The 26,368-nt window shown below is 48.7% G+C and overlaps 1 protein-coding gene across 2 annotated transcripts; it reads left to right on the top strand.

Annotated features, from left to right (window-relative positions):
• Window positions 1–41: 41 nt before the first annotated feature.
• Window positions 42–20,805, top strand: NAA50 (N-alpha-acetyltransferase 50, NatE catalytic subunit). Of its 2 annotated transcripts, none has more exons than XM_073577053.1 (5): window positions 42–293; window positions 15,924–16,057; window positions 17,790–17,909; window positions 18,265–18,331; window positions 20,222–20,805. In XM_073577053.1, exons 1-5 carry the CDS (start codon window positions 286–288, stop codon window positions 20,400–20,402), a joined length of 510 nt encoding a protein of 169 aa, XP_073433154.1. In that variant the 5' UTR covers window positions 42–285; the 3' UTR covers window positions 20,403–20,805. The 2 variants fall into 2 exon arrangements, with proteins under 2 accessions (XP_073433154.1, XP_073433153.1); XM_073577052.1 differs by having other exon boundaries at window positions 15,921–16,057.
• The last annotated feature ends 5,563 nt before the right edge of the window (window positions 20,806–26,368 follow it).

Raw genomic sequence — 26,368 nt, 5'->3', positions numbered from 1 at the left:
CGATTGGTTCTGACCCTGCGCAGCCGCGGATTTGCCTCCTGGTTTCGGGCGCGGTGATTGGAGCGTGATCTGCGCATGCGTGCACCGTTCTCCCCGGCTTGGGAGCCTTCGCGCCATTCAGAGGAGTGTGGGGTGGCCGGTCACGTGGTGCAGGTGGTGGGGGAGGAGGAGAGAGACCCCAGGTTACCTCAGAGACGGGGGAGAACTGTCACCAGCGACACCCGGGACTGAGCCTCCGCCCTGAGCGCACCATCGTACAGCCCGGGCCTCCGAGCCGCTGCCGCCATGAAGGGGTGAGCTGTCATGTCCCGTGAGCCTGGGCCCGGGTGTAGTTACAGGAGGCCGGCCTGTGTGTGCGGGGCCCGGGACACAATCTGCTCTGAGGAATGTCACGTGTATTATTGGGGTCTGATAATCGGCACAGGAAGCTCCAGAAGGTGGAGGTCGGCGGACTGTGTGGTTGTCAGGACGGGAGGTGGAGGTCGGCGGACTGTGAGGTTGTCAGGACGGGAGGTGGAGGTCGGCGGACTGTGAGGTTGTCAGGACGGGAGGTGGAGGTCGGCGGACTGTGAGGTTGTCAGGACGGGAGGTGGAGGTCGGCGGACTGTGAGGTTGTCAGGACGGGAGGTGGAGGTCGGCGGACTGTGAGGTTGTCAGGACGGGAGGTGGAGGTCGGCGGACTGTGAGGTTGTCAGGACGGGAGGTGGTCGGCGGACTGTGTGGTTGTCAGGACGGGAGGTGGAGGTCGGCGGACTGTGTGGTTGTCAGGACGGGAGGTGGAGGTCGGCGGACTGTGTGGTTGTCAGGACGGGAGGTGGAGGTCGGCGGACTGTGTGGTTGTCAGGACGGGAGGTGGAGGTCGGCGGACTGAGGTTGTCAGGACGGGAGGTGGAGGTCGGCGGACTGTGAGGTTGTCAGGACGGGAGGTGGAGGTCGGCGGACTGTGTGGTTGTCAGGACGGGAGGTGGAGGTCGGCGGACTGTGAGGTTGTCAGGACGGGAGGTGGAGGTCGGCGGACTGTGAGGTTGTCGGGACGTGGAGGTCGGCGGACTGTGAGGTTGTCGGGACGTGGAGGTCGGCGGACTGTGAGGTTGTCAGGACGGGAGGTGGAGGTCGGCGGACTGTGAGGTTGTCAGGACGGGAGGTGGAGGTCGGCGGACTGTGAGGTTGTCAGGACGGGAGGTGGAGGTCGGCGGACTGTGAGGTTGTCAGGACGGGAGGTGGAGGTCGGCGGACTGTGAGGTTGTCAGGACGGGACGTGAAGGTCGGCGGACTGTGAGGTTGTCAGGACGGGAGGTGGAGGTCGGCGGACTGTGAGGTTGTCAGGACGGGAGGTGGAGGTCGGCGGACTGTGAGGTTGTCAGGACGGGAGGTGGAGGTCGGCGGACTGTGAGGTTGTCAGGACGGGAGGTGGAGGTCGGCGGACTGTGAGGTTGTCAGGACGGGAGGTGGAGGTCGGCGGACTCTGTGGTTGTCAGGACGGGAGGTGGAGGTCGGCGGACTCTGTGGTTGTCAGGACGGGAGGTGGAGGTCGGCGGACTCTGTGGTTGTCAGGACGGGAGGTGGAGGTCGGCGGACTCTGTGGTTGTCAGGACGGGAGGTGGAGGTCGGCGGACTCTGTGGTTGTCAGGACGGGAGGTGGAGGTCGGCGGACTCTGGTTGTCAGGACGGGAGGTGGAGGTCGGCGGACTGTGTGGTTGTCAGGACGGGAGGTGGAGGTCGGCGGACTGTGTGGTTGTCGGGACGTGGAGGTCGGCGGGCTGTGTGGTTGACGGGAGGTGGAGGTCGTCGGGCTGTGGTTGTCGGGACGGGAGGTCGGCGGGCTGTGTGGTTGTCGGGACGTGGAGGTCGGCGGGCTGTGTGGTTGTCGGGACGTGGAGGTCGGTGGGCTGTGTGGTTGTCGGGACGTGGAGGTCGGCGGGCTGTGTGGTTGTCGGGACGTGGAGGTCGGCGGGCTGTGTGGTTGTCGGGACGTGGAGGTCGGCGGGCTGTGTGGTTGTCGGGACGTGGAGGTCGGCGGGCTGTGTGGTTGTCGGGACGTGGAGGTCGGCGGACTGTGGTTGTCGGGACGGGAGGTGGAGGTCGGCGGACGGCGGTTGTTGGGAGGTGGCGGACGGCGGTTGTTGGGAGGTGGAGGTCGGCGGACGGCGGTTGTTGGGAGGTGGCGGACGGCGGTTGTTGGGAGGTGGAGGTCGGCGGTTGTTGGGAGGTCGGTGGACGGTGGTTGTTGGGCTGCAAGTTAGAGCACTGCAGGTTAGAGACCGTTTGTATAGAATGAGGGAACTTCCCATAATTGCAAATTTTCATGCAAAAAAATCCATAACTGAAAACAGTAATGGTGGAATCAGAGACCCGCGAGATTCCACCCAGGTGATGTGGAGATTTCTGTGCAGAATCTGAGGTGGGGTTTGGATTTCTGATCTGTTAGTTTCTGCCTCAGATTTTCCTCTGAATCCGGTTTCTTGCCGTTTTCAAGGAATCCAAAGCGAAATCCACAAATGTTTTCCCGTCTCCTCCCTTTGCTCTTCCGCATTTCCCGGAGTTGTCAGACTTAGGCGCTGTGGAATCAGCTGCTGGGGTGATAATCCAGGTTGCTAAAATTTTGTTGAGATCTTGGCGAATCTGTGATGTAATTTCTGTCCTGTGTGGACACGGCCGGACAGTAGGTGCATGAACACTGCTGAATTTCCACACTACATAGTATTTTTTTTTTTCCTCCCTTTCACCTTTTTCTGCAGGTTCTCTCTGCGGAGTGTGAATGAAGTTCCTAAGATATTACACAGAATCTTGCTTTTGTATCATGCAACAGGTTTCTCAATGGGAAGATGTTTCTGTGAATTTGACCTGTGTGAATGTGCCTTTAAAGTGACACCCCGAGCAGGTGCTGGATGTGTCAGTGAAGTTAGTTTTGGGATGTTCCTCACGGCCTGGTTCATACTTTACTGGAGTTTTGTTATCCTTGACCTGAAATTGCAGCAAACCTGCATCGGGTGACCTAAGCTTTGGGGTTAATTCACACCACAGAGGATGAGAACTGTCACCTCTACAGTAGGCGGATGTTATCTCTGTGCAGGATAGGCGGTAGCTCGTTTATCGATGGGGGATCTGACCGCCGGAGCATGCACTGACCGTCAGTACGGGGAGACGCTGCTTCATTCATTCTCTATGGAGCTACCGAGAGCTGCGCTAGTTTTCGGGCGTGCAGCCTCCCGTGCCACTTTGTAACGAGGATAAGTTCACCGATCTGTGCAGGTCCCAGCTGTACGACCGATCGGTAAGCGCACCTGTCATGTCGCTGACACTCGCATTTCGAGTGCGATTCGGCACAAATCCATCCATTTATTCCCTCCTCGGACATTTCTGGCATTTGTCCTTGCAGGGCTGTACTGGATAAATCCTTGGAGGCCGCTAGCAATGGAGTTTGCTGCTGAGCCGTAACTTTTTTGGGTTCTCCTCCACATGGAAGAAAAACGCAGAGCGTCCATGCAGCTGCAGAACCGTGGCGGTGTGGAGCCCTCTGCATGTTCATTTCTGTTCTGGATTTCTTTCCTTCTAATAGAAAAGCGTGAAATCCCCATGACGTAGTGAATTTGGGCCCTTAGAACCCCGACTTGTCAGTGCTTGTCTGAAACTGACGTTTTAATGACACTTTAGGGCCACTCAACGTGATGGAGCAGTGATTAATGCCCATTAAGAATTGGGAAACCATACTGTAACCGATGATGATGCGAGGCTCTGCCATCCAGTACTGCACCCCTGATTGAGTGGTGTCCTCCGTGGTCACCGCGATCGATCTGTCAGTCTGTCGTGTCCAGCGCGGTTTTCAGCATTGATCTTTTACACGTTCTGCGTGAGAACGGAAGGAGGTGACTCCGCCGCCGGCCTGGACTATGGCGTAGGTGACTTGTCCTGTGTTATCTCCCACAAGCGCTGACATCTATTAACAATTTAACAGGGAAATCCGATCTGTGAGCTCCTCACCCCGGGTACGTAGAAGTGGTTGTACTTAATTGTTGGGGAATTAGTCACAGTGCAATGTATGGAAAGCGGACTGTACTAGGGGGGTGTAAACAGACCCCACCAGGGCCTGGAGGAGATTCTGGGCATCCCGAGGATTCACCAATGTGTTGCAAACGGTGTGACGGTCTGCAAATCCACCATTACGTTTAGACGGAATTAATGCAGCAGTCTGCAATGCACGGACCGGCTGACTGTCTCCTAACAGCCTCTTGGGCATATATTTGGCTGTCACGTTCGAGTCAAGGGACCTGCAGCTGTTCTGTGCATCACAGCCTGCACTTGTGTGAAATCCACCTTAACCCCTTCGCACCCGAGCCTGTTTTTGCCTTCGTGAGCGGGCCAATTTTTTCAATTCTGACCAGTGTCACTTATGAGGTCATAACTCGAACGCTTCAACGGATCCTGCTGATTCTGACATTGTTTTCTCGTGACATATTGTACTTCATGATGGTGGTAAAATTTCTTAGATATGAACTGCGCTTATTTGTTAAAAAAAAAAAATCGAAATTTGGCCAAAATTTAGAAAATTTTACAATTTTCAATCTTTTAATTTTTATGCCCTTAAATCAGAGAGTGATATCGCACAAAATAGTTAATAAATAACATTTCCCACATGTCTACTTTACATCTGCAATATATTTTTTTTTTTTTTTTTAAGGAAGTTATAAGGGTTAAACAACAAAATTTACAACACCATTTTTTTGGGGACCACCTCACATTTGAAGTGAGTTTGGGGGGTCAATATGACAGAAAATACCCCAAAGTGACACCATTCTAAAATCTGCACCTCTCAATGTACTGAAAACCACATTCAAGAAGTTTATTAACCCTTCAGGTGCTTCACATGAATGAATGGACTGTGGAAGGAAAAAATAAACTTAACTTTTTTTCACAAACATTTTAGAATCATAGAATCGTAGAGTTGGAAGGGACCTCCTGGGCCATCTGGTCCAACCCCCTGCTCAAAGCAGGATTTGCTAAATCATCCCAGTCAGATGTCTGTCCAGCCTCTGTTTGAAGACTTCCATTGAAGGAGAACTCACCACTTCTCGTGGCAGCTTGTTCCACTCATTGATCACTCTAACTGTCAAAAAGTTTTTTCTAATATCTAATCTGTGTCTCCTCCCATTTTACTTCAGAACCATTTTTTTTTTATTTTCACAAGTGTAAAAAGAGAAAATGAACCACAAAATTTTTTGTGCAATTTCTCCCGAATACGCCGATACCCCATATGTGGGGCTAAACCACTGTTTCAGCACACGGCAGAGCTCAGAACGGGAGGAGTGCCGTTTGACATTTTCAATGCAGAATTGGCTGGAATTGAGATCGGATGCCATGTCGCATTTAGAGAGCCCCTGATGTACCTAAACAGTGGAAACCCCCCACAAGTGACCCCATTTTGGAAACTAGACCCCTTAAAGAACTTATCTAGATGTGTCGTGAACACTTTGAACCCCCAAGTGCTTCACAGAAGTTTATAACGTAGAGCCATTAAAATAAAAAATCAATTTTTTTTCCACAAAATGATCTTTTAGCCCCCAATTTTTTATTTTCACAAGGGTAACAGGAGAAATTGGACCCAAAAGTTGTTGTCCAATTTGTCCTGAATACGCTGATACCCCATATGTGGAAGAAAACTACTGTATGGGCACACGTCGGGGCTCGGAAGGGAAGTAGTGACGTTCTGGAATGCAGACTTTGATGGAATGGTCTGCGGGTGTCATGTCGCATTTGCAGAGCCCCTGATGTACCTAAACAGTGGAACCCCCCCACAAATGACCCCATTTTGGAAACTAGACCCCCCACAGAACTTATCTAGATGTGTGGTGAGCAGTTTGAACCCCAAGTGTTTCACTAAAGTTTATAATGTAGAGCCATGAAAATAAAAAATCATTTTTTTTTTTTTCCACAAAATGATCTTTTAGCCCCCAATTTTTTATTTTCACAAGGGTAACAGGAGAAATTGGACCCCAAAAGTTGTTGTCTAACTTGTCCTGAGTACGCTGATACCCCATATGTGGAAGAAAACTACTGTTTGGGCACACGTCGGGGCTCGGAAGGGAAGTAGTTACGTTCTGAAATGCAGATTTTGATGGAATGGTCTGCGGGCGTCATGTTGCGTTTACAGAGCCCCTGATGTACCTAAACAGTGGAAACCCCCAATTCTAATTCCAACCCTGATCCCAGCCCTAACCCTAACCTGCGTGCCTGTTTTTTTTTTTTTTCTTCTCTCTTTTCTTGTGACAAGATCGCTGCCCTGCGATCTGACTCATAGTAACGCCACTTCTCCTCTGATCTCACACTGACAGATGATCAGAGGAGAAGCAGCGTTACTGTGTGACAAGATCGCTGCCTGACACAGCTGTGCCAGGCAGCGATCTAGTCACACAGTAAGGCCGGGGTCACACTGGCGAGGAATACGGCAGAGTGAGAGGCGCTAAAAGCACGCATTAGACACGGACCAATGATTCTCTATGGGGTCCCTCGCACCAGCCGTATATTTTCCTCTTCGCCACGACAGCACCCACTGAGAGAGGGGATCCGCCCCCGGAACAGGAAACCTACAGAGAGATAAATGGGGCGGTCCCCCTCGCTCCCTCAGTTTGGTTTCCTGTTCCTGGAAAGGAACCCGCAGAAGAGGATTCCTGGTCTGGTAGCCGCCTGCGTGCAGAATATGAGCAGCAGGGGCCCCAGGACTGGAGGCAGCGTCGGGCGGAGAGGTGTATTCCCCCCCCCCCCCCAGAGCTGGTGTAATGCAGGTGAGGCTGGAGGCGACAGTGGTGCCAAGGCTCACTGGGGACATGGCTATACCCCCCCCGAGGAGGTAGGCGCATTACAAACGCCATCTGGGCATACTGGGCCGCGCGCCCCCCCCCCGAAAGGCAGAAGGGCTCGAGCGTGCGTGCTGAGCGGCGCCTGGGAGTCATACCTGCGGCAGGAGAAGGACCCCGTGCGTGGGGGGGGGGCGCAGATGCGCGGTGGGCATCGCCGGCCGCATCACTAATTGCGGTGACCCAGCGCTCCCCAGGAGAGGCAACCCGGAAGTGGTAGGAGGACTTCCGGGATCAGGCAGAAGGCAGAGACCGCGGGACAACGCCCGCGCATGCGCAGTAGGCAAAAAAAAAAAAATGGTGGACAAAAAAAAAAAAAGAGAGGAGCAGCTATAGCAAAGGCTTTAAAAGGAAGCCACAGACACAGCGCTAGTGCGCAGTCATGTCGTCCTTAGATGACCCAGCTTCGCTCCCATTAGGTCAGCTAGTGGTATCCCCACATGGCAGTAGACAGAGCAGTGCTACAAGGAGAACCAATAGCACCAGAAAAAGTGGCAGCTCCAGGAAGGAATCTAGTGGACCTTCCAGGCAAGATGGAAGAAACGCAAGGAAAAGAAGTCGTCCCATGCCTCTCCTCAGCCTGGGTCACGGACACCGCAGCCGGTAGTTGCTGACGAAATTTACGGGTGAGTGTTTTTTGGTCAGGATAGATAATTGATGGCCTTCTCTTTCTGGTCCATACCCCCTTTAGGCTAAAAGAACAGAGAAGGCGAAACATAGAGAGTGTGCCTTATGTTCGCAGCCCCTCCCGGATGGCCACCCAAAGAGATTATGCCAATCGTGTGTTGAGGAGGCCTTACAGGAGGAATCCTCATGAAAGAAGGAGGATATCCGGGCAATGATAAGAGAGGAACTACGGGCCTTAGGCGGTTCCAGTAGTCTAGGGGGTCACTCCTCCGTGAGAGAAATATGTTCGCCTAGAGGAGGAGTCTCGCTGGCGTCAAAGTCGCCGTCAGATACCGGAGAGCTAGATTCCGATAAGTCCCAGGAATATCTTTCCTCAGAGGACGAGGACCAGATGTGTTTCCCCACGGACAGTGTAAGTAATTTAGTAAAGTCCGTCCGAAATACCATGGGGTTGCCGGAGAGTAAGGACCCCAAGACCCCTCAGGACATAATGTTTGCAGGTATTTCCCGTAAAAAGGTCCGGGCATTCCCAGTGGTCCCAGCTGTAAAAGACCTAGTTAAGAGGGAATGGGAGAAACAAGGTCAGAGGACCTTCCTCCCCTTAACGTCAAAGCGTAAGTATCCCTTTGACGATGAGGAGTTAACAGCCTGGTCGAGAGCCCCCGAGGTGGATGTGGCAGTGGCCTCTACCTCCCGTAGATCCTCCTTGCCGGTAGAGGATTCGGGAACTTTGGCTGATTCCTCGGATCGTAAGACCGATACATTCCTCAAAAGATCTTGGACGGCAGCCTTTAAGCCCGCAATAGCAGCCACGTGTACAGCAAGATCAATGTTGGTGTGGCTGAATGACTTGGAGGACAATATTAAGAATGGAGTAGCTAGGAATAGACTTCTTTACTCTATGCCCCTCATTAAGGGAGCAGCGGCCTTCCTCTCCGACGACTCCGCAGACTCTCTCCGGTTATCAGCTAGAGCGGCAGGACTGACCAATGCAGGCAGGCGGGCCTTATGGTTGAAGGGGTGGAAAGGAGACACACAAACAAAAACTAGATTGTGTGCTATACCCTGCCAGGGTAAGTACCTGTTTGGCACGGAACTGGATGAGATTTTGACAAAAGCGGGGGAGAGGAAGAAGGGGTTCCCTAACCCGTATGTTCCGTTCAACAGGAGGGCCTACAGGAAGCCGCCGTTCGGTAAAAAGAAGGACTTTAGACCCCAGGATCGCTGGGGAAATAAGGACCCCAAGCAAAGAGGCAACCTATTCGGGAAACGTCCCTTCAGGGGAGACAGATCCCGATAGAACCGTTACACCGGTAGGTGGCAGGCTATTAAAATTCAGCCGCCAATGGATGAAGGTGACATCAAACCCGTGGGCCTTAAATATTGTGTCATCAGGCCTAAAATTAGAATTTGTTCGGTATCCACCAAACTCCTTCCTATTGACTTCTATGAAGTCCCGAACACAGCAGGAAGCACTGGAGATGGAAATTGCAGTACTGCTAACTAAACAGGTCCTAGTAAAGGTCCCAGACGACGAAATAGGGATGGGCTTTTATTCTCCTCTATTTTTAGTCCCAAAACCAGATGGCTCTTACAGGACTATAATAAATTTAAAGAAACTTAATACCTTCCTAAGACTAAGGTCGTTTAAAATGGAGTCGATTAAGTCTGCAATAAAGCTTTTGTTTCCCAGGTGTTATATGGCAGTCTTGGACCTAAAGGACGCCTACTACCATCTCCCCATATATCGAGGGCACCAGAGGTTCCTGCGGGTAGCAGTCTGGTTCAAAGGTCGGATTCAGCATTTCCAGTTTGCGGCAATGCCATTTGGGCTATCCATGGCTCCTCGGGTATTTACCAAATTGATGCTGGAAGTAATGTCGTATGTAAGGCTGAATGACACCCTAGTTGTCCCTTAGATGACCTACTCATAGTGGGGAATTCTGTTTCACAGTGTGAAGCGAGAATAGCTAGGATTATCTCATCCCTACAAACACTGGGTTGGCTAACTGGGAGAAGTCCAGACTAGAGCCAGTGACCTGTCAGAGGTTTTTGGGCCTGCAAGTGGACTCCGTAACTGAGGAGTGCTTTCTGCCGAACGCCAAAGTAATGGCCATAATCGATAAGATACAGAATACTACAGGAAGACCCGTAATATCATTGAGACAGGGTATGTCCTTGCTGGGGTCTCTGATATCGTGCATTCCAGCGGTGCAATGGGCTCAGTTCCACTCCAGAGAACTGCAGTGGGCTATTCTGCAGGAGACAGACTGCAGGGGCGGCTGGAAGGGAAGATGTCCCTATCGCCCGAGGTGGTTGAATCCCTAAAATGGTGGATAAATCCTTTCAATCTATCGAAGGGAGTACAGTGGTGGGTGACTCCCTCCAAGATACTCACCACGGATGCCAGCCCCTTAGGTTGGGGAGCCCATCTAGAGGAGCACATGGTACAAGGCTGGTGGCGTGAGGATGAAATAGAGGCCTCCTCTAATGTAAAGGAGCTAACAGCGATTTTTTTTTTTATGCAATATCTCACTTTCTCCCGCAGTTAAGGGGCACCCACGTAAAGATCCAGACAGACAATACCACCGCAGTGGCCTATATAAACCGGCAAGGAGGCACGCGGTCAATGCCACTGATGTCTATCGCGGGAAAGATCCTGGAAATGGCCGAGGTCCATCTTCTCTCCTTGTCAGCTCTCCATATAAGAGGAGTAGACTACTCTCGAGCAGACTATCTCAGTCGCCAGGCCCTATACCAGGGCGAGTGGGTCCTCAGCAGGCACGTCTTCGAAATGATAGCGTCAGAATGGGGCAGACCAGAGATAGACCTATTCGCAACCAGAGCCAACAGGCGCGTAAAAAGGTTTGCTTCACTCTACAGGTCGGACAACCCAGAAATTCTAGATGCCCTCCAAGCACCCTGGGCATTCCAACTAGCCTATGCCTTCCCCCCGATGGTGCTACTACCAACAGTAGTCAGGAAAATAAGACAGGAGAGGGCGAGGGTCATCTTGATAGCCCCGTTTTGGCCAAAAAGACCGTGGTTTTCATGGCTGAGAGCCATGTCAGTAACCGACCTGTGGATCCTGCCGCTGCACCAGAATCTTCTCTCGCAGGGACCCTGCTACCATCCACAGGCCAAAGCCTTGCACCTAGCGGCCTGGAATTTGAAAGGGAGCTACTGAGGCAGAAGGGATTCTCAAAGAACCTAATCAATACCCTGCTACAAAGCAGGAAGGAGTCCACAACTAAAATATATTCTAAGGTGTGGAGGAAGTTCCTGGCCTTTCACCCAACAAAACTAGCCGGTGAAGTACCCATTACGGCCATTCTAGAGTTTCTACAAAAAGGCAGAGAATTGAGACTCTCAGTGAGCACTCTAAAGGTCCACGTATCAGCCCTAGGAGCCCTGTTTAACTATAACTTGGCAGCAAATAGATGGGTGACTCGGTTTATCTCGGCTTGTCAACGAGCAGAACCGGTGCATATGCCTCGGCTACCAGCGTGGAACCTTACTCTAGTTTTGGATGGCTTCACTCAGGCACCATTTGAGCCCATAAGCTCAGCATCAATAAAGTGCCTCTCATTGAAAACGGCTATGCTGGTGGCCTTAGTATCGGCCAGGAGGGTGAGTGATCTTCACGCTCTATCAGTAGACCCTCCGTTCCTGTTAATAACACGAGACAGTCTGATTTTAAAGACAGACCCGTCCTACCTGCCCAAACGGGCAACTAAATTTCATAGATCTCAAGAGATATGCCTACCTTCATTCTATGAGAACCCGTCAACACAGGACGAGGAGAAATATCACACCTTAGGCTAGCACGGCTCTCTTCACATCTATCTAGATAGGACCAGTCCCTGGAGGCAGAGTAGGTCTCTTTTTGTCTCCTTCCAGGGCAGCAGAAAGGGGTCTGCAGTTACATCAGGCACGATATCCAGATGGATTAGATGCTATCACAATGGCGTATCTGGCAAAAGGAGAAGACCCTCCACTGGGGATTAAGGCGCACTCTACTAGAGCCATATCATCCTCCTGGGCCGAGAGAGCGAACGTCCCAATTGAACAGATATGTAAGGCTGCAACCTGGTCTTCTCCGTCTACCTTTTATAGTCACTATAGACTAGATTTATCCTCTACTGAGGATTTGACTTTTGGTAGATCAGTCCTTAACACGGTGTGCCCGCCCTAGTGATTATCTCTGGAAATCTCTCAGTGGGTGCTGTCGTGGCGAAGAGGAAAAACCGGATTACTTACCGGTAATACTCTTTTGTAGAGTCCACGACAGCACCCGCTCACTTCCCTCCCGTAAAGATTTTTTCACATATGGGTCTCCTTGGTGGTGGAGATTATGAGTTAAGTTAAATAGGTGACTGAACTTAGTAAACATAAAACTACATAGGGGTAAGATAGATGAATCGCCCAAACAAATTGACTAAAACATGTATGGCGGTTCCTCCGTTGTTCTCGGTAACACAAACTGAGGGAGTGAGGGGGACCGCCCCATTTATCTCTCTGTAGGTTTCCTGTTCCGGGGGCGGATCCCCTCTCTCAGTGGGTGCTGTCGTGGACTCTACAAAAGAGTATTACCGGTAAGTAATCCGGTTTTCTCACCCGTATTCTACGCTCCGTGCCAATCGCAGCATGCTGCGATTGTCAGCGTACTACGGCCGTAATACGCCAATGCAAGTCTATGGGCGCGCAAAAAATACGGATTACACACGGACCACACATGTGACCTGCGAGAAATACGCACCTGGTGTCTTTTAGCAAAGCCGGCAATTCAGTGCGCTATACAGTAAACACACTGGCAGGTTTAATAAAGAAGCGAAAGAATAGATATAGACACATAGAATGCATATATATATATATATATATATATATACACATTCTATGTGTCTATATCTATTCTTTGGTTTCTGTTAGAAACCCTGTCCTAGGGCTCCATTATATGTCCATTTTGAAAGCCTGTGAGAAAATCTTGCCATACGGATTACATACGGATGCTGACATGCGCAAAATACGCGACCACACCTTGATTACGGATGACATACAGAGCACTATTTAGGGGCCATTCATCCGTATTACGCATGTAAAATACTGACTGTATTTTGCGTCGGTTAGTGTGACCCCGGCCTAACGCTGCTTCACCTCTGATGATCTGTCAGTGTGAGATCAGAGGAGAAGTCGCGTTACAATGAGTGAGATCGCCGGGAAACAAGCAGCTTTCCCAGCGAGCGCTCTCATTGGCTGCTGTGGCGCTGACGTCATCAGGACCTGAACCAATCAGGTCTCGATGACGTCGGGGGTCCCAGCATTATAAGGTATGTGGGGGTCCCGGGGGGGCACAAAACCTCTGACAGTAGATAAACGTCGGCGCTGCACAGAGCCCAGCAAGCGCCAACGTTTATCTACTGTGGGCGGTCGGGAAGCGGTTAAGCGGAGTAGATGAAAGCTTGAAAAACCTCATCTGCTACGTTGCAAATTTTGCATCTGGTATATCAAAGAGACCGAAAATTTGTTGCTTATCTGACCTGTGTGAACATGCCCCAAAGAGACACTGCCCAGAGGCTGCTGCGACACCTGCTGTCATCTACGATCTGCTGTTGTCTGTTACCCATCCGCACCCGGTGATTCTGCTTATATCATGGCCGCTAGCGGAGCTGTTAACAGGTGATGCGTGGGCCCCCAATGATCTGATATTTATAATGGTGGTTAATATCTTGGAAAACTCCTTTAAGCTCCATGACTGATATCTCCATCATGATGAGGGGCTCTGCGTGTGGAGCCGAGCTCAGCAGAGAGCAGAAGCCAGCCGAGTTACACAGCCAGCATTTGCGTTTAACAGCAGATTCATCCGCTCTAACCCTTTAAATGCCATTGTTGCACACAGACTGTCGTTTAAATCACACGATCCTACCAAGCCTCCGTTATGGTCGCACATTGGCAGTGATGCGATCACAAAAGGAAATAAACCCTCCAGTTGACACTGGAGAGACCTCATTTGCCTGACCCAAGATTAAATCTTTTACAGGGGCTCCTAATCAGGAGGACCACTGTGATCTGCCCATGCCAGTATATGGTAGATATGAGGAATGTATGCTCTGGTTTAATGGACAGAAACCCATGGACCCTGTACAACACTGATTGTATGTCTGTGCTTTTTTTACTGTTGTATTTGCCCTTATTGGTTAGACATGCATGTCATCATACAGGAACAGTCAACGTTTTTAGACACTCCTGTTCATGCTATAGTTTTCTTTATTCTTATTGAAATTACTATGATAAAACTGGCTTTTGAGGATCGCCCCAGGAAAGGAAGACCAATAATGACCTCTGCTGCAGAGGATAAGTTCATCAGTTACCAGTCTCAGATACCATCAATTGGCAGCATCTCGGATAACAGCTCCAGTAAGTGATGCACAGACATCAACCAGCAGACACATCTTGGACATCTTGGCATTAGCTGTCCAGAGGAGACACTAGGACATTATGGAGAAATTGCTGCAAAGAAGCCGCTACTGACAAGACGATCAGCAGCACATTAGTGAGTGTGGTGACCACATCGTTCTGCAGCCACCGCCATCTCCTCTGCACTTAGTGGCTAGTTCTGGATAATGTTACACATGTTTCTTTACTGCTTGTTTCCATATTTGTGCCTCCCTGGTTTTGCTGCCTTCAGTCTGAATCTGCAGGTTGCACATTCTAATAAGACCATTACTGTAACCGGGGCGCCCAAACTTTTGACCGATGTATGTAAGATCATTGACTTCTGTTCTCTGAGCATTGATGTCCCGACACTGAATAGTTAATGGTACACAATTGAACGGCGATGTCCCTTTTTATTGCATCCTCCTCTGCAGGGGGGGGGCTCCAGGAGAAGCGTTTGTTCGTCTGCTATTTGGTCCCTCGTGTCCTATAAAATCTGGGAAAGGCTTGGGATTTGCAGTCTGGATTTGAGCGTCTCTTGCGGCCAAGTCTACCTTCCCCTCTAACTATGCTCTGAGACTTGGCAGCGCCTCTTAGAAAGTCCTCCACATCTGCTCCCCTACTGCACAGTTTCCCTGGAAGGTTTCTCCCATCGGTCGACCATTACTAGTCAGTGTAGAGAAATACCCTAATGTCGCCACCTGCAGTGCAAAATTGATAGTGGGGGCCCTATTTCTGTGCCAGACTGTGCAGCCCATTATGATAGGGCAGGTTATATTCGGGCCCTCTAATACTAACCGCGGGTTGGATCCTCTCCTCTTGACCGATGCCATTACTGTTCAGGCAGCACCATGTGTGTTGAGGTTTGGTCGTGCCGTGGTCATTAGAGGCCGCGACTTCTGCAGGGTGTAATGACAGATCAGAGCCATCTCTGATCCTCGCTGTTATAACTTCACATTGTGCACGTGCAGTCACCATTACTTATCTGTTCGCAGCTTGGCTAATCTGCAGGAAGGTGTTAAAACACATGAAAATGGTGCAAAAAGATGCTTTTTTTTTTTTTTGCACTCCACATCGTGCTGCCGCTGTTGCCACCATGATTCTTTGCATCCTCGCTGTCCCCATGTTCGTCCATGTGGTTGCAACTAAATTTAACAAGCGATAGCTGTAAATAGCTGTTGGTGGAGCGATCTGCGCTGGGATCCGTTTCAGGGCTCCGCATTCCTTCTCCGGACGGTCAGAGACTATTTATAGCAATGAGCAATGGAAGCATCGCCGCGTTCTGGTGAGTGTGAAACACGTCGTCTGGACCGGCTGACAATCCCTGGACGACAATGGGTTATTACTGGGATCCGTGTTATGGACCGCAGGCGATCACATAACTTGGCGCGAGAAATTAATCTGCCTGTCGTGCAGGGAATGCATGGCTCAATAAGTGCCAGTCTGTGAGCCCAGAACCGCTGCATGCTGCTGTTATCCGCAAGCCACAAGTTTGTTCGGAGGTCACACAGGTCCAGCAAGCCAAAAAACCTGTGCATCCTGAGCCTCCTGATTCATAGGAGGGACATTCTGACTCTTGCACCAGGTCCTGTGTACACTTCACCTGGTATATCCCACTAGGTGGCGCCACTTAATGTTGATAATGGGTGCCGAAATGGTAAAGACAAAAGCACGTATCCCCTTCAGTCATAGGTTCCCGTCATTGGGCGGTGAATGCGTTGAGACCCTCATATGGCAAGGTTTAAGGGGCTGCAATGATTAAAGGCAGGTCGTAAATGGTAAAGCAAGGTTCTAGCTGACCTCACCAGCTAACAATGGAGGCCTTGCGACCCCCACCAATGAGTTTGACACGGGCGACTCCAAGATGTAAGGACAAAGCTCTGAAGAAGATTTGCCTCCTTACAAGTTTTGGCTCTTGGTTTACTTTGTATAATTATATTTGCTGACTTACAAGACTTTGGGTTCAAGTGTCTAGTGAATTTTTTTTAAGGATGTTTTGCTTTGTTCCAGTAGCCGGATCGAGTTGGGAGACGTGACGCCACACAACATAAAGCAACTGAAGCGGCTGAACCAGGTCATCTTCCCAGTCAGCTACAATGACAAGTTCTACAAAGACGTCCTGGAGGTCGGAGAGCTGGCAAAACTCGGTAAGGGGAGGTCGGGGAGCTGGCGAAAGGGGGTGATGTCATCAGTAATGTCTGACCCCTTAAAGGGAATCTGTCACCCTTTTTTTTGCCTATCAGCTGCCGACATTGACATCAGAGGCTTATCTACAGCACTCTGTAATGCATTCTGTAATGCTGTAGATAAGCCCCCGATGTAACCTGAAAGATAAGAAAAACACATTAGGTTATACTCACCGGAGGGGGCTGCCCGGTCCGATGGGTGTTGTAGTCCGGTCAGGCGCCTCCCATCTTCATACGATGCCATCCTCTTCTTCCCTTCCTGTAGTAGCTCCGGCCACTGCTCTGCCCTGTTGAGGGCAGAGCAGAATACTGCAGTGCGCAGGCCCCGGGAAAGGCCCCGAGAGCAGTGCGCCTGCGCCGGAGCCACGATAGGAAGGAAAGAAGAGGACGGCATCATATGAAGATGGGAGGCGTCGGACCGGACCGCCCACTCCGGTGAGTATAATCTAACGTGTTTTTCTTATCTTTCAGGTTTCATCGGGGGCTTATCTACAGCATTACAGAATGCATTATAGAATGCTGTAGATAAGCCCCTGATGTCAATGCCAGCATTGCAAACAAAGGGTGACAGATTCCCTTTAGGCTGTGGGCCCACGTAGCGTTTTAAAACGCTCACTAAAAACCGCACTCCTTCCCAGAAATCGCGCGTTTTTTTCCGCGCGATTTCACCGCGATTTTACTGCGATTCTGTTTGCGATTTTGCCGCGATTTTCTCAAGCACTTTCCAAGCGATTTGAAGCATCGCTTGGAAAGTGATTGACAGGTTGGTCACACTCGTCAAATATAGTGTTTGACAAGTGTGACCAGGTTTTTACTATTGAGGCCGCCTATGCGGCCTCAATAGTAAAAGATAGGATGTTAAAATGCTAAAAAAAAATAAAAAAATCGGGGTATATTTACCTTCCGGTGTCCCGCGCTGCATTCCCGGGCCTCAGCGTTCCCAGTAATGCCTTGCGAGACCTGTGATGATGTAGTCTCGCGTTACTATAGCGATCTCGCGAGACCGCGTCATTACAGGGCCTTGCCGCAAGGCATTACTGGGAACGCTAGGCCGGGAATGCAGCGCGGGACATCGGAAGGTAAATATACCCCGATTTTTTTATTTTTTTTACAGGGGTATGGTACCCAGGGCCTGGAGGACAGTCTCCTCTCCTCCACACCGTGGGTACCAAACGCACATGAGACGCTTAACTTCCCGCATGGTGGGCATAGCCACATGCGGGAAGTAAGCGATTCTCATGCATTCCTATGGGTGCGGAATCGCGGCAATTCTTTGCGATTCCGCACAAAAGAATGAGCATGCTGCGATTTTTTTTCCGCGATGCGATTCCGCCGCGGAAAAAAGCGCAGCATTAGCACAGCATGTGCGGAATGCCATAGGAATGCATGGGGGGCGTTTTGTACACGATTTTTAAACGTTTTCGTGCTGAAAATCGCGGCAAAAACGCTTAAAAATTGCTACGTGGGCACACAGCCTTAATGCGTGCACAGTGCCTCTCCAGTCATGGTTTATAGGATGGATATGGCGATGCCTAGGTGAGACCCCCAGTCGTCTCTAGGCTGTGGGTTCTTATCCTCCATGGACTACCATTGAATGAATGTGCACGCTTGAATTCTCTGCTCCAGTGTCGCTGCAGTCGTGGTTCCATGGGGCTGCCGCAGATGCTGAGGTTTTTGTCTTTTCTTGCTGCAGCCTACTTCAATGACATTGCGGTTGGAGCCGTATGTTGTAGAGTCGACCACTCCCAGAATCAGAAGAGACTTTATATCATGACCCTCGGCTGCCTGGCACCGTACCGCAGGCTAGGAATCGGTATGTATGACTCCTTCCCAATAAGTTGGTTTCTGGCAATCATGGCTGCCGCCTTCAGCTCTTGTAAATCAGCTGTGACAATGACTAATGTCACTTGGTGGGGGGGGGGGGGCAGTTTTCACTACAGACACCAACACTCACCCTAGTTATGAGTACACCATTATTAATGAAGTGCAAACCAATCTTGTGGTGTGTGCCCGTTTCCTCGCTGCACGTTCCCGGGACACACGGCGTCAGCCCTCGCACCGCCCAGATGGCTGAAGCCAGGTCTGATGGACACTACATTTTCCATGTTTGGTTGCTGGAACTGAACCTGTTTGCTCCAGTAATACATTTATTATTATTTATTTTTCAGGAACAAAGATGCTGAACCACGTATTAAACATCTGTGAAAAGGACGGCACCTTCGACAACATCTATCTGTACGTGCCTCACTTTACTCTGTCAGCAGATTGAGGTGTCCCATAAACATCTACAGGATCTGTGATTAGTGTGTGATCCCTGGGGATCCAACCACTGAGACCCTCACGATTCGTGGCTGTTTGAATAAAGTAGTAGTGCACATGTGCAACTACAAGTCCTCCAATAGGCAGTAAATGGTGTGAAGGTCATGTATGTTCTCTACAGCACCATTCACACAGGAGACTGACCGCTGCTCGCCTGATCAGTGCATGAGAGTGCACTCCACCAGCAGAATAGTGAGTGCAGCTCTGGAGTATAATACAGGATGTAACTCGGGATCAGTAATGTATGTACACAGTGACTGCACCAGCAGAATAGTGAGTGCAGCTCTGGAGTATAATACAGGATGTAATTCAGGATCAGTAATGTATGTACACAGTGACTGCACCAGCAGAATAGTGAGTGCAGCTCAGGAGTATAATACAGGATGTAACTCAGGGTCAGTAATGTATGTACACAGTGACTGCACCAGCAGAATAGTGAGTGCAGCTCTGGAGTATAAATACAGGATGTAACTCAGGATCAGTAATGTATGTACACAGTGACTGCACCAGCAGAATAGTGAGTGCAGCTCTGGAGTATAAATACAGGATGTAACTCAGGATCAGTAATGTATGTACACAGTGACTGCACCAGCAGAATAGTGAGTGCAGCTCTGGAGTATAATACAGGATGTAACTCAGGGTCAGTAATGTATGTACACAGTGACTGCACCAGCAGAATAGTGAGTGCAGCTCTGGAGTATAAATACAGGATGTAACTCAGGATCAGTAATGTATGTACACAGTGACTGCACCAGCAGAATAGTGAGTGCAGCTCTGGAGTATAATACAGGATGTAACTCAGGGTCAGTAATGTAATGTATGTACACTGACTGCACCAGCAGAATAGTGAGTGCAGCTCTGGGGTATAATACAGGATGTAACTCAGGATCAGTAATGTAATGTATGTACACAGTGACTGCACCAGCAGAATAGTGAGTGCAGCTCTGGAGTATAATACAGGATGTAACTCAGGGTCAGTAATGTATGTACACAGTGACTGCACCAGCAGAATAGTGAGTGCAGCTCTGGAGTATAAATACAGGATGTAACTCAGGATCAGTAATGTAATGTATGTACACAGTGACTGCACCAGCAGAATAGTGAGTGCAGCTCTGGAGTATAATACAGGATGTAACTCAGGGTCAGTAATGTATGTACACAGTGACTGCACCAGCAGAATAGTGAGTGCAGTTCTGGAGTATAATACAGGATGTAACTCAGGATCAGTAATGTATGTACACTGACTGCACCAGCAGAATAGTGAGTGCAGCTCTGGAGTATAATACAGGATGTAACTCAGGATCAGTAATGTATGTACACAGTGACTGCACCAGCAGAATAGTGAGTGCAGCTCTGGAGTATAATACAGGATGTAACTCAGGGTCAGTAATGTATGTACACAGTGACTGCACCAGCAGAATAGTGAGTGCAGTTCTGGAGTATAATACAGGATGTAACTCAGGATCAGTAATGTAATGTATGTACACTGACTGCACCAGCAGAATAGTGAGTGCAGCTCTGGAGTATAATACAGGATGTAACTCAGGGTCAGTAATGTATGTACACAGTGACTGCACCAGCAGAATAGTGAGTGCAGCTCTGGAGTATAAATACAGGATGTAACTCAGCATCAGTAATGTATGTACACAGTGACTGCACCAGCAGAATAGTGAGTGCGGCTCTGGAGTGTAATGCAGGATGTGCTTGGAGTCAGTACTGTGATATTAGATGACTATACACCTAGCGACAGACTTTTGCTGTTCCTGTCCCCTACCTTGCAGTAACTCGCTCGTCTTTTCACTGCAGGCATGTCCAGATCAGCAATGAATCCGCCATAGATTTTTACAGAAAATTTGGCTTTGAGATCATCGAAACAAAGAAAAATTATTACAAGAGGATAGAGCCGGCCGACGCTCACGTGCTGCAGAAAAACCTGAAGATCTCTTCTCCCGCGCCAAACGCAGAAGTGCAAAAGAGCGAAAAATGAATGAAAGGACCGAGACCTGGACGAACTTTTTTTTTTTTTTTTTTTTCTTGCACTTGCTTGTCGCCAAAAACGGATAAGAGACCCGTTGTTTTACTGAGCGCACACCTCTAATATCTCTTCTTCCTTCTCCACTTGGAAAAAAAAAATTAAAAGAAAGTGTTGAATTCTTCTCGAAAAAGAGCTGTACAATCTCGTCTGTATATTGTCTGGTTGAACTCTGAAGTGTTTCCCGTGTGTGGAGATGGTCCGGGCGAGGGAGCGATGACGGGTTCTCCCTTTTTTGCTTTGGGTTTTTTTTTTTTGTTTTTTTTTTACTTTTTCCCTGTTTTTGGTTTGGAAGAGTTGGGGGCGGCTTCTGTCAGTCTGAAATAATAGTCTTTAAATAAAATCTAATTTCTTTTTAGCATTCTCTTTCTAACCTCATTGCATTTTTTTTTTTTTTTCATGACCATTTCATTGCAGACAATTCCCTTTAATCAGGCGTCTTATAATATAACATTTATATGCAGAGTTTTCACAGATCAGCGATATCCTATTTGGTTTTAACTCTTTGTGCCTTTGCTGATGGTTCTCTGTCCGTACAAGTAAGTGAATATTCCGGTAGTGCAAAAATATTTGATCGTCCTGCACAAACAGGTCTCATAAATTCTGGGTTTTAAAAAAAAAAAAATTATTGCCATTTTTGTGTTTGCATTTTTACTAATATTAATGGAGATCGAAATATTGATCTATTCTAAGGATGGGTTATCAAAAATACGAATGGGGGTCTGGTACCCCACCCCTCATCCGAAGCTCTTGTGCACTACAGCTTGGCTCCCATTCATTTCAATAGGAGCTCGCCTGCTGCTCTTGAGCAGCCACTGCATGATAAATGGAGCAGTTTTTGGTCCGTGTGCTGATATGGTGGCCGTGGACCCTGAGGGGTGCCGGGTGTCTGACCAAACCTATATTTTGTCCTGAAAAACCCACTAGTAAAGGTATATGTCTGTTCTTGGGAAAGCTGGGCATCTGCTAACTCTTATTCTCCCACACAAGTCTTTCAGACTTCAAAACGGTAGAAACAGCGCCACACGTGTCCGCAGGATTTGTTTGGTATTGCAGCTTGGCCAGATAGACGTGAATGTGGTGGAGCTGCAGTACCACACAGAACCTGAGGATTTATGTGGCACTCTTTTTGGAATTTTCTTTTATAGTTGTATCACAAGATGACACATGGGGATAAGGAGGAGTCTGAACTGGTCTCCTGTATAGTAAAAAGTGTACAGAGCCGTATGGTCAAGGTGTAACAATCTGACTAGTTGGTGGCCAGAGAAGCCAAATGACAAGCTGGGACCAAAGCCATAATTCACATGCGGAGGTGGTAATCTCCGGCTCCCATCAGTCAAGAGGTAGACTTCTTTCCAGCTGCAGCAGGAGCCTCTCCCCTCTGCAATACACCCCATTCAGGTGGCGGTAACACAGGCATGTCTTGGCATCGGGCTGCATTTCCTCACTGCAGCTTTTAGGACCCCAGGCGCTGTTGGTACAGGGTCAATAGGCACAATTAGGCCAGGACTTGCCTCTGTAGCACTAATCATAAAATGTACCGGTGTTGCTGCTGTCTGAAGGAGGGAAACTACAAAGGGGAGAGGCTTCTGCTGCAGACGGTTGTTGTACAGTCACACAAAGAATTATGACGGGGACGAGGCTCATCTGCACAAATATCTCATTTTAAATTAGTGGAAGAAGTGCGGAGGTTTTTTTTTTATTTTGGTGCATTTACAATTAACTTGGAGTATTTGCTTGTTTTTTGTATGCAGCTCCTCTGCAGATTTATGGCAGATCCTGCAGTTACGTGTTCTGCCTCCGCTGACTTACCGCTGTCCCCTATGTGCTGCTCTGTTTTTTAGAGCCTCCATTGCTGACCTAAAATACCAGACAAGTCCTGTAACACAATGGAAACTTGACGGACCCCCATTAACCCCTTCCTGATTGATCAGTTTTCCATCTTTGCGCTTCTTGTTTATCCTTTCTGTATTTCCTCCGTCCAAAAGTTCGTTATGTTACATGGCCGGAAGAGGACTTTTATTTACTGATGCAATTGTGGGGTAGATACGATGATATGATCGCCTCTTGCTGGATTTTTTTTTTTTTTTTTTGCGCTGGCAGAAAACCTGTAATATATCTGGCAAATTTTTTCTTTTTCCATGTTGTCGTTTACCAATTGGGTTCATTTGTTTTATATTTTGATTTTTACAAGTGCAGCGATACCAAATGTTATGGTTGTTTTTTTTTGTTTTTTTTTTCTTATCTTTTTCATGGGGGAGTAGAGGGGTGATTTGAACTTAAATTTTGTATTTTTTTTCATATTTTTAAAAACATTATTACGGTCTATAGTTAGTCCCTTAAGGGGACTTGAACCTGCAATCCTTCGATCGCTTGTGCTGTACATAGCAGTACCATAGCGAAAATCACAATCTCATGAGTGCCAGACCTTGGCTGCTTTTCAGTCATCACTGGCACGAGGGTCTTCAGCAGACCCCAGGCTGTCACGGGTGCACCCCCTGCCAGCGTGCTGTAAGTGCTCCTGTCCAAGATTGACAGCAGCATTTAACAGGATAACAGCTGCGGGTTCTGCTACCTGTTGAGCATTACTTATAGTATCCAGTCACTGCCACCAGTGACTACCACTACATGAACCCTGTCCCTGCCTCTGATAGCGCTCACTGACACATTTCCTGTTTGGTGCCAACATGGTTCGTAGATCTGTACAAAAATGAGAAGTTAAATTTGCCAGACTGTTCACTACTGCAGCATAATGTCCTCCATGCTACTACTTTCTAGTGCCGTAAGTCTTTTACCTATTATTGGTGCTTCATTCACAGCTACACAGCTCAGTACTGCTGAATAATGTCCTTTTGATGCTGTTGCTTTCCAGTAAATGGTTTTTATTTCACACCAGTGAAGGATTCACAGCTACACTGTTAAGTACTGTACTATAACATCTGTCATGGTGCTGCTTTCTAGTAAGTGGTTTTTGAGTAAGTGGTTTCCTATTTGTACTGGATTCACAGCTGCTGCAGTACTGAGCAACGTATGTCTGTCATGCTGCTGCTTTCTTTGTTTGCGTCAGTGCTGGATTCACAGCTACATTTCTCAGCACTGCTGTATAGTATCCTTCATGCCTCTTTCTTGTAGCTGTTTTGCGGAAGTGCTTTATTCACAGCAACACTGTTAAGCACTGCTGTAACGTGTTCAACATGGTACTGCTTTATAGTTAGTTTACCTCCTTAGTGCTGGATTCACAGTGATGCTGGATTCAGTGATACTGTTCAGTACTGCTACATGTCCTTTAATGTGGCTGCTTTCTATTGTGTTGCCTCTCCTTGGTGCAGAATTAACAGCTATACTGCTATATAATGTCCTTACATGCTGCTGCTTTTGAATGTTTCTTATGCTATAGCTGGATTCACAGTTACACTATTTAGTCCTGTTTGTATAGCTCATATTGCTGCTTGTTTCTCGTCAGTGTTGTATTATAATGTTTAATGTTTCGCATGTTACTGTTTAATGGTGTTTGTCACCCCAGTGCTTTATTCATAGCACACCATTTTCAGGACCTCTGCCATCCGTGAGGCTGTGTACCCACGTAAGCGGTTTTTAAGCGTTTAAGCGTTTTTCCCGCAAAAACGCTTAAAAGCATCCCATTATTTTTAATGAATTCTGCAATTTTTGTGCACATTGATGCGTTTTTTCCACGCATTGCGGAAAAATTCATTAATTCGCAGAAAACGCATTTCTTACTATATTCTATGAGCATGTAGATGTTCCTGTAAAAAACGCATAAAAAACACAAGAAGCGCAAAAAAACACATACACGCGCCTTTTTCCTGGGAAGGAGTCTGTTTTTTTCTGTATACGTGGGTACATAGCCTGAACGATTCCACGTTACATTCAGACGCGGAAAGGTCGTCCTGCCCCGAGGCTTGGATCACGCAGAAACGCCCCAATATACATATGCTTTTGCTTTTCACGCTGAGGATTTGTTACAATGTATCCCCTTAGGTAAGATAATAGTGTTTGCTTCATCACGTCTGAGCGTTTGCTGCAATGAATCGTCTCAGTCCAGGTGTAGATTAGATGATAGAATTGTAACAAAACCTCAGCTGTGAGAGCGCTGTCAGCCATCACGGGACACATAGCAGGTTTCTGTTCACTTACAGCAAGCAGTGATCTACAAATGGGAAACACTTCATATCGAAAGAATACAGGAGCGCTGCGGATCTGACGGTGACACCGAACCGGTGCCGCGGGTATTAACCCCTTCCTGACACCTGCTGTACATGTCCTCTGCACGGTTCTGAGTCGAGGGGCTGTAAATCTGAGCTCGGCTCTGATTGCTGCTGGTCGACCATTTGGATGCTGCTGCAAATCTGATTTTTTGCGTTGGTTTTCACTCCCTCCCGGAGCCGGACATTTCTATTCTCATCTCATACTACACCGGGCGGTGGCTTCCATTATGTCTGTCGCAGAAATACCTGCTGTGGCCAGATGTTAATGGGAGATCTGCAGTGGCAGGTACAGGGGTCTAATGCAGACCCCCGGTTGTCATGCTAACCCATCAGCAACCTGCGATCATGTGATGCCGGAGCCAATAGTCGGGGGTTTTGGTGCGCTTCCAGCGCGTGCATGTTAAATGCCGCAGTCAGAGATTCACATCGGCGTGTCAACAGCTGCAGGTGGATTGTGATTCCACCCATGGCTGTAAGGGGTACCTCAGCTGATAACGTGGGTTCAGCGCCGAAGCCCACATGAAAGAAGGGTAGGCGGCCTATGATGTACCTGTAGGTTGTAAAAGGGTTAAAGAGAAACGATAAAACTCTTCATTCTGCTTTCTAGCGTTTTTCCTTAGTGCAGGATTCACAGCTACAATGCTAAATACTGCTAAGTAATGTCCTTCAATGCTGCAGCTTTCTAGTAAGTGTTAATCTCATCCCATAGCTGGAGTCGCATTAACACTACTTAGGCTAGTTTCACATTAGTGTTTACGGCCGCGGCGTCGGGGTGCGCACGGCTGCTGCTAAGCCCCGCCCCCTGCTGCGCCTCCACTGTAGCTCCGCCTACAGGCCCATGACGCTGCATGCGTCCTGCGTCCCCTATCTATCACTGGGGACGCAGGCATGCGTTTGGCGGCGCATGCGTTCTTTTGACGGTGCGCCGAGCGCAACCAAATTGCAACAGGTTGCGTTTGGGGATGGTCGGCGCACCGTCAGAAGGACGCATGTGCCGTCAAACGCATACTGTGTGCCGCCGGCGTCCCCAGTGATAAAGATAGGGGATGCAGGACGCATGCAGTGTCATGCGCCCGTAGGTGGGGCTTAGCGGCGGCCGTAAACGCTAAAGTGAAACTAGCCTTAGTCCTGCTGTATGTCAGTCATGCTGCGTTCTCGTTTCACCTTGTTGTTGGATTCACAGTTACGCTGCTCAGTACTGCTGTTTAATCTCCACCTTACTGGTTTATAGTGTTTCTCCCCTCAGTGCTGTAGTCACTGCTACACTGCTCAGTACAGCTGTATAATGTTGTATTTGATGTGTGAGCATGCCGGCGAGCGCCAGAGCGTATCCTACCGCTGTCTTTTGGGGTTATGGCTTCTATTTAACATTACAAAAAAAAAAATTCCAACGCATTGCTCCATCTCAACATTATATTAAAAATAAAAGTCACAAGGTCAGAAAAAGCAGACAAAACTACTGACCTTTACAGAGTATAAATAAAACTGACGAAGTGTTATTTCACGATAAAGACAAATCCTGCGCACGGAGTCAGAAGCAGCGGGAAGCACTCTCCAGCCCAGGGCGGCTTACTGCCCCCAGCATTGCTCCCCGCTGGGAGTCCTCCCTCAGCAGATGCTCTCTCCACCATGTGTTGCCAAAACTTTTAAAAGTGTGAGTGCCCTTTAAGTGTAGCTCCGCCTCGTGTTTCTTAT

Source organism: Dendrobates tinctorius, unplaced genomic scaffold (assembly GCF_039654945.1).
Source record: "Dendrobates tinctorius isolate UK_male_01 unplaced genomic scaffold, ASM3965494v1 ptg000054l, whole genome shotgun sequence".
NCBI lineage: Eukaryota > Metazoa > Chordata > Amphibia > Anura > Dendrobatidae > Dendrobates > Dendrobates tinctorius.
Note: the sequence above shows the minus strand (reverse complement) of the source record. Positions and strands in the feature narration are given on the sequence as shown.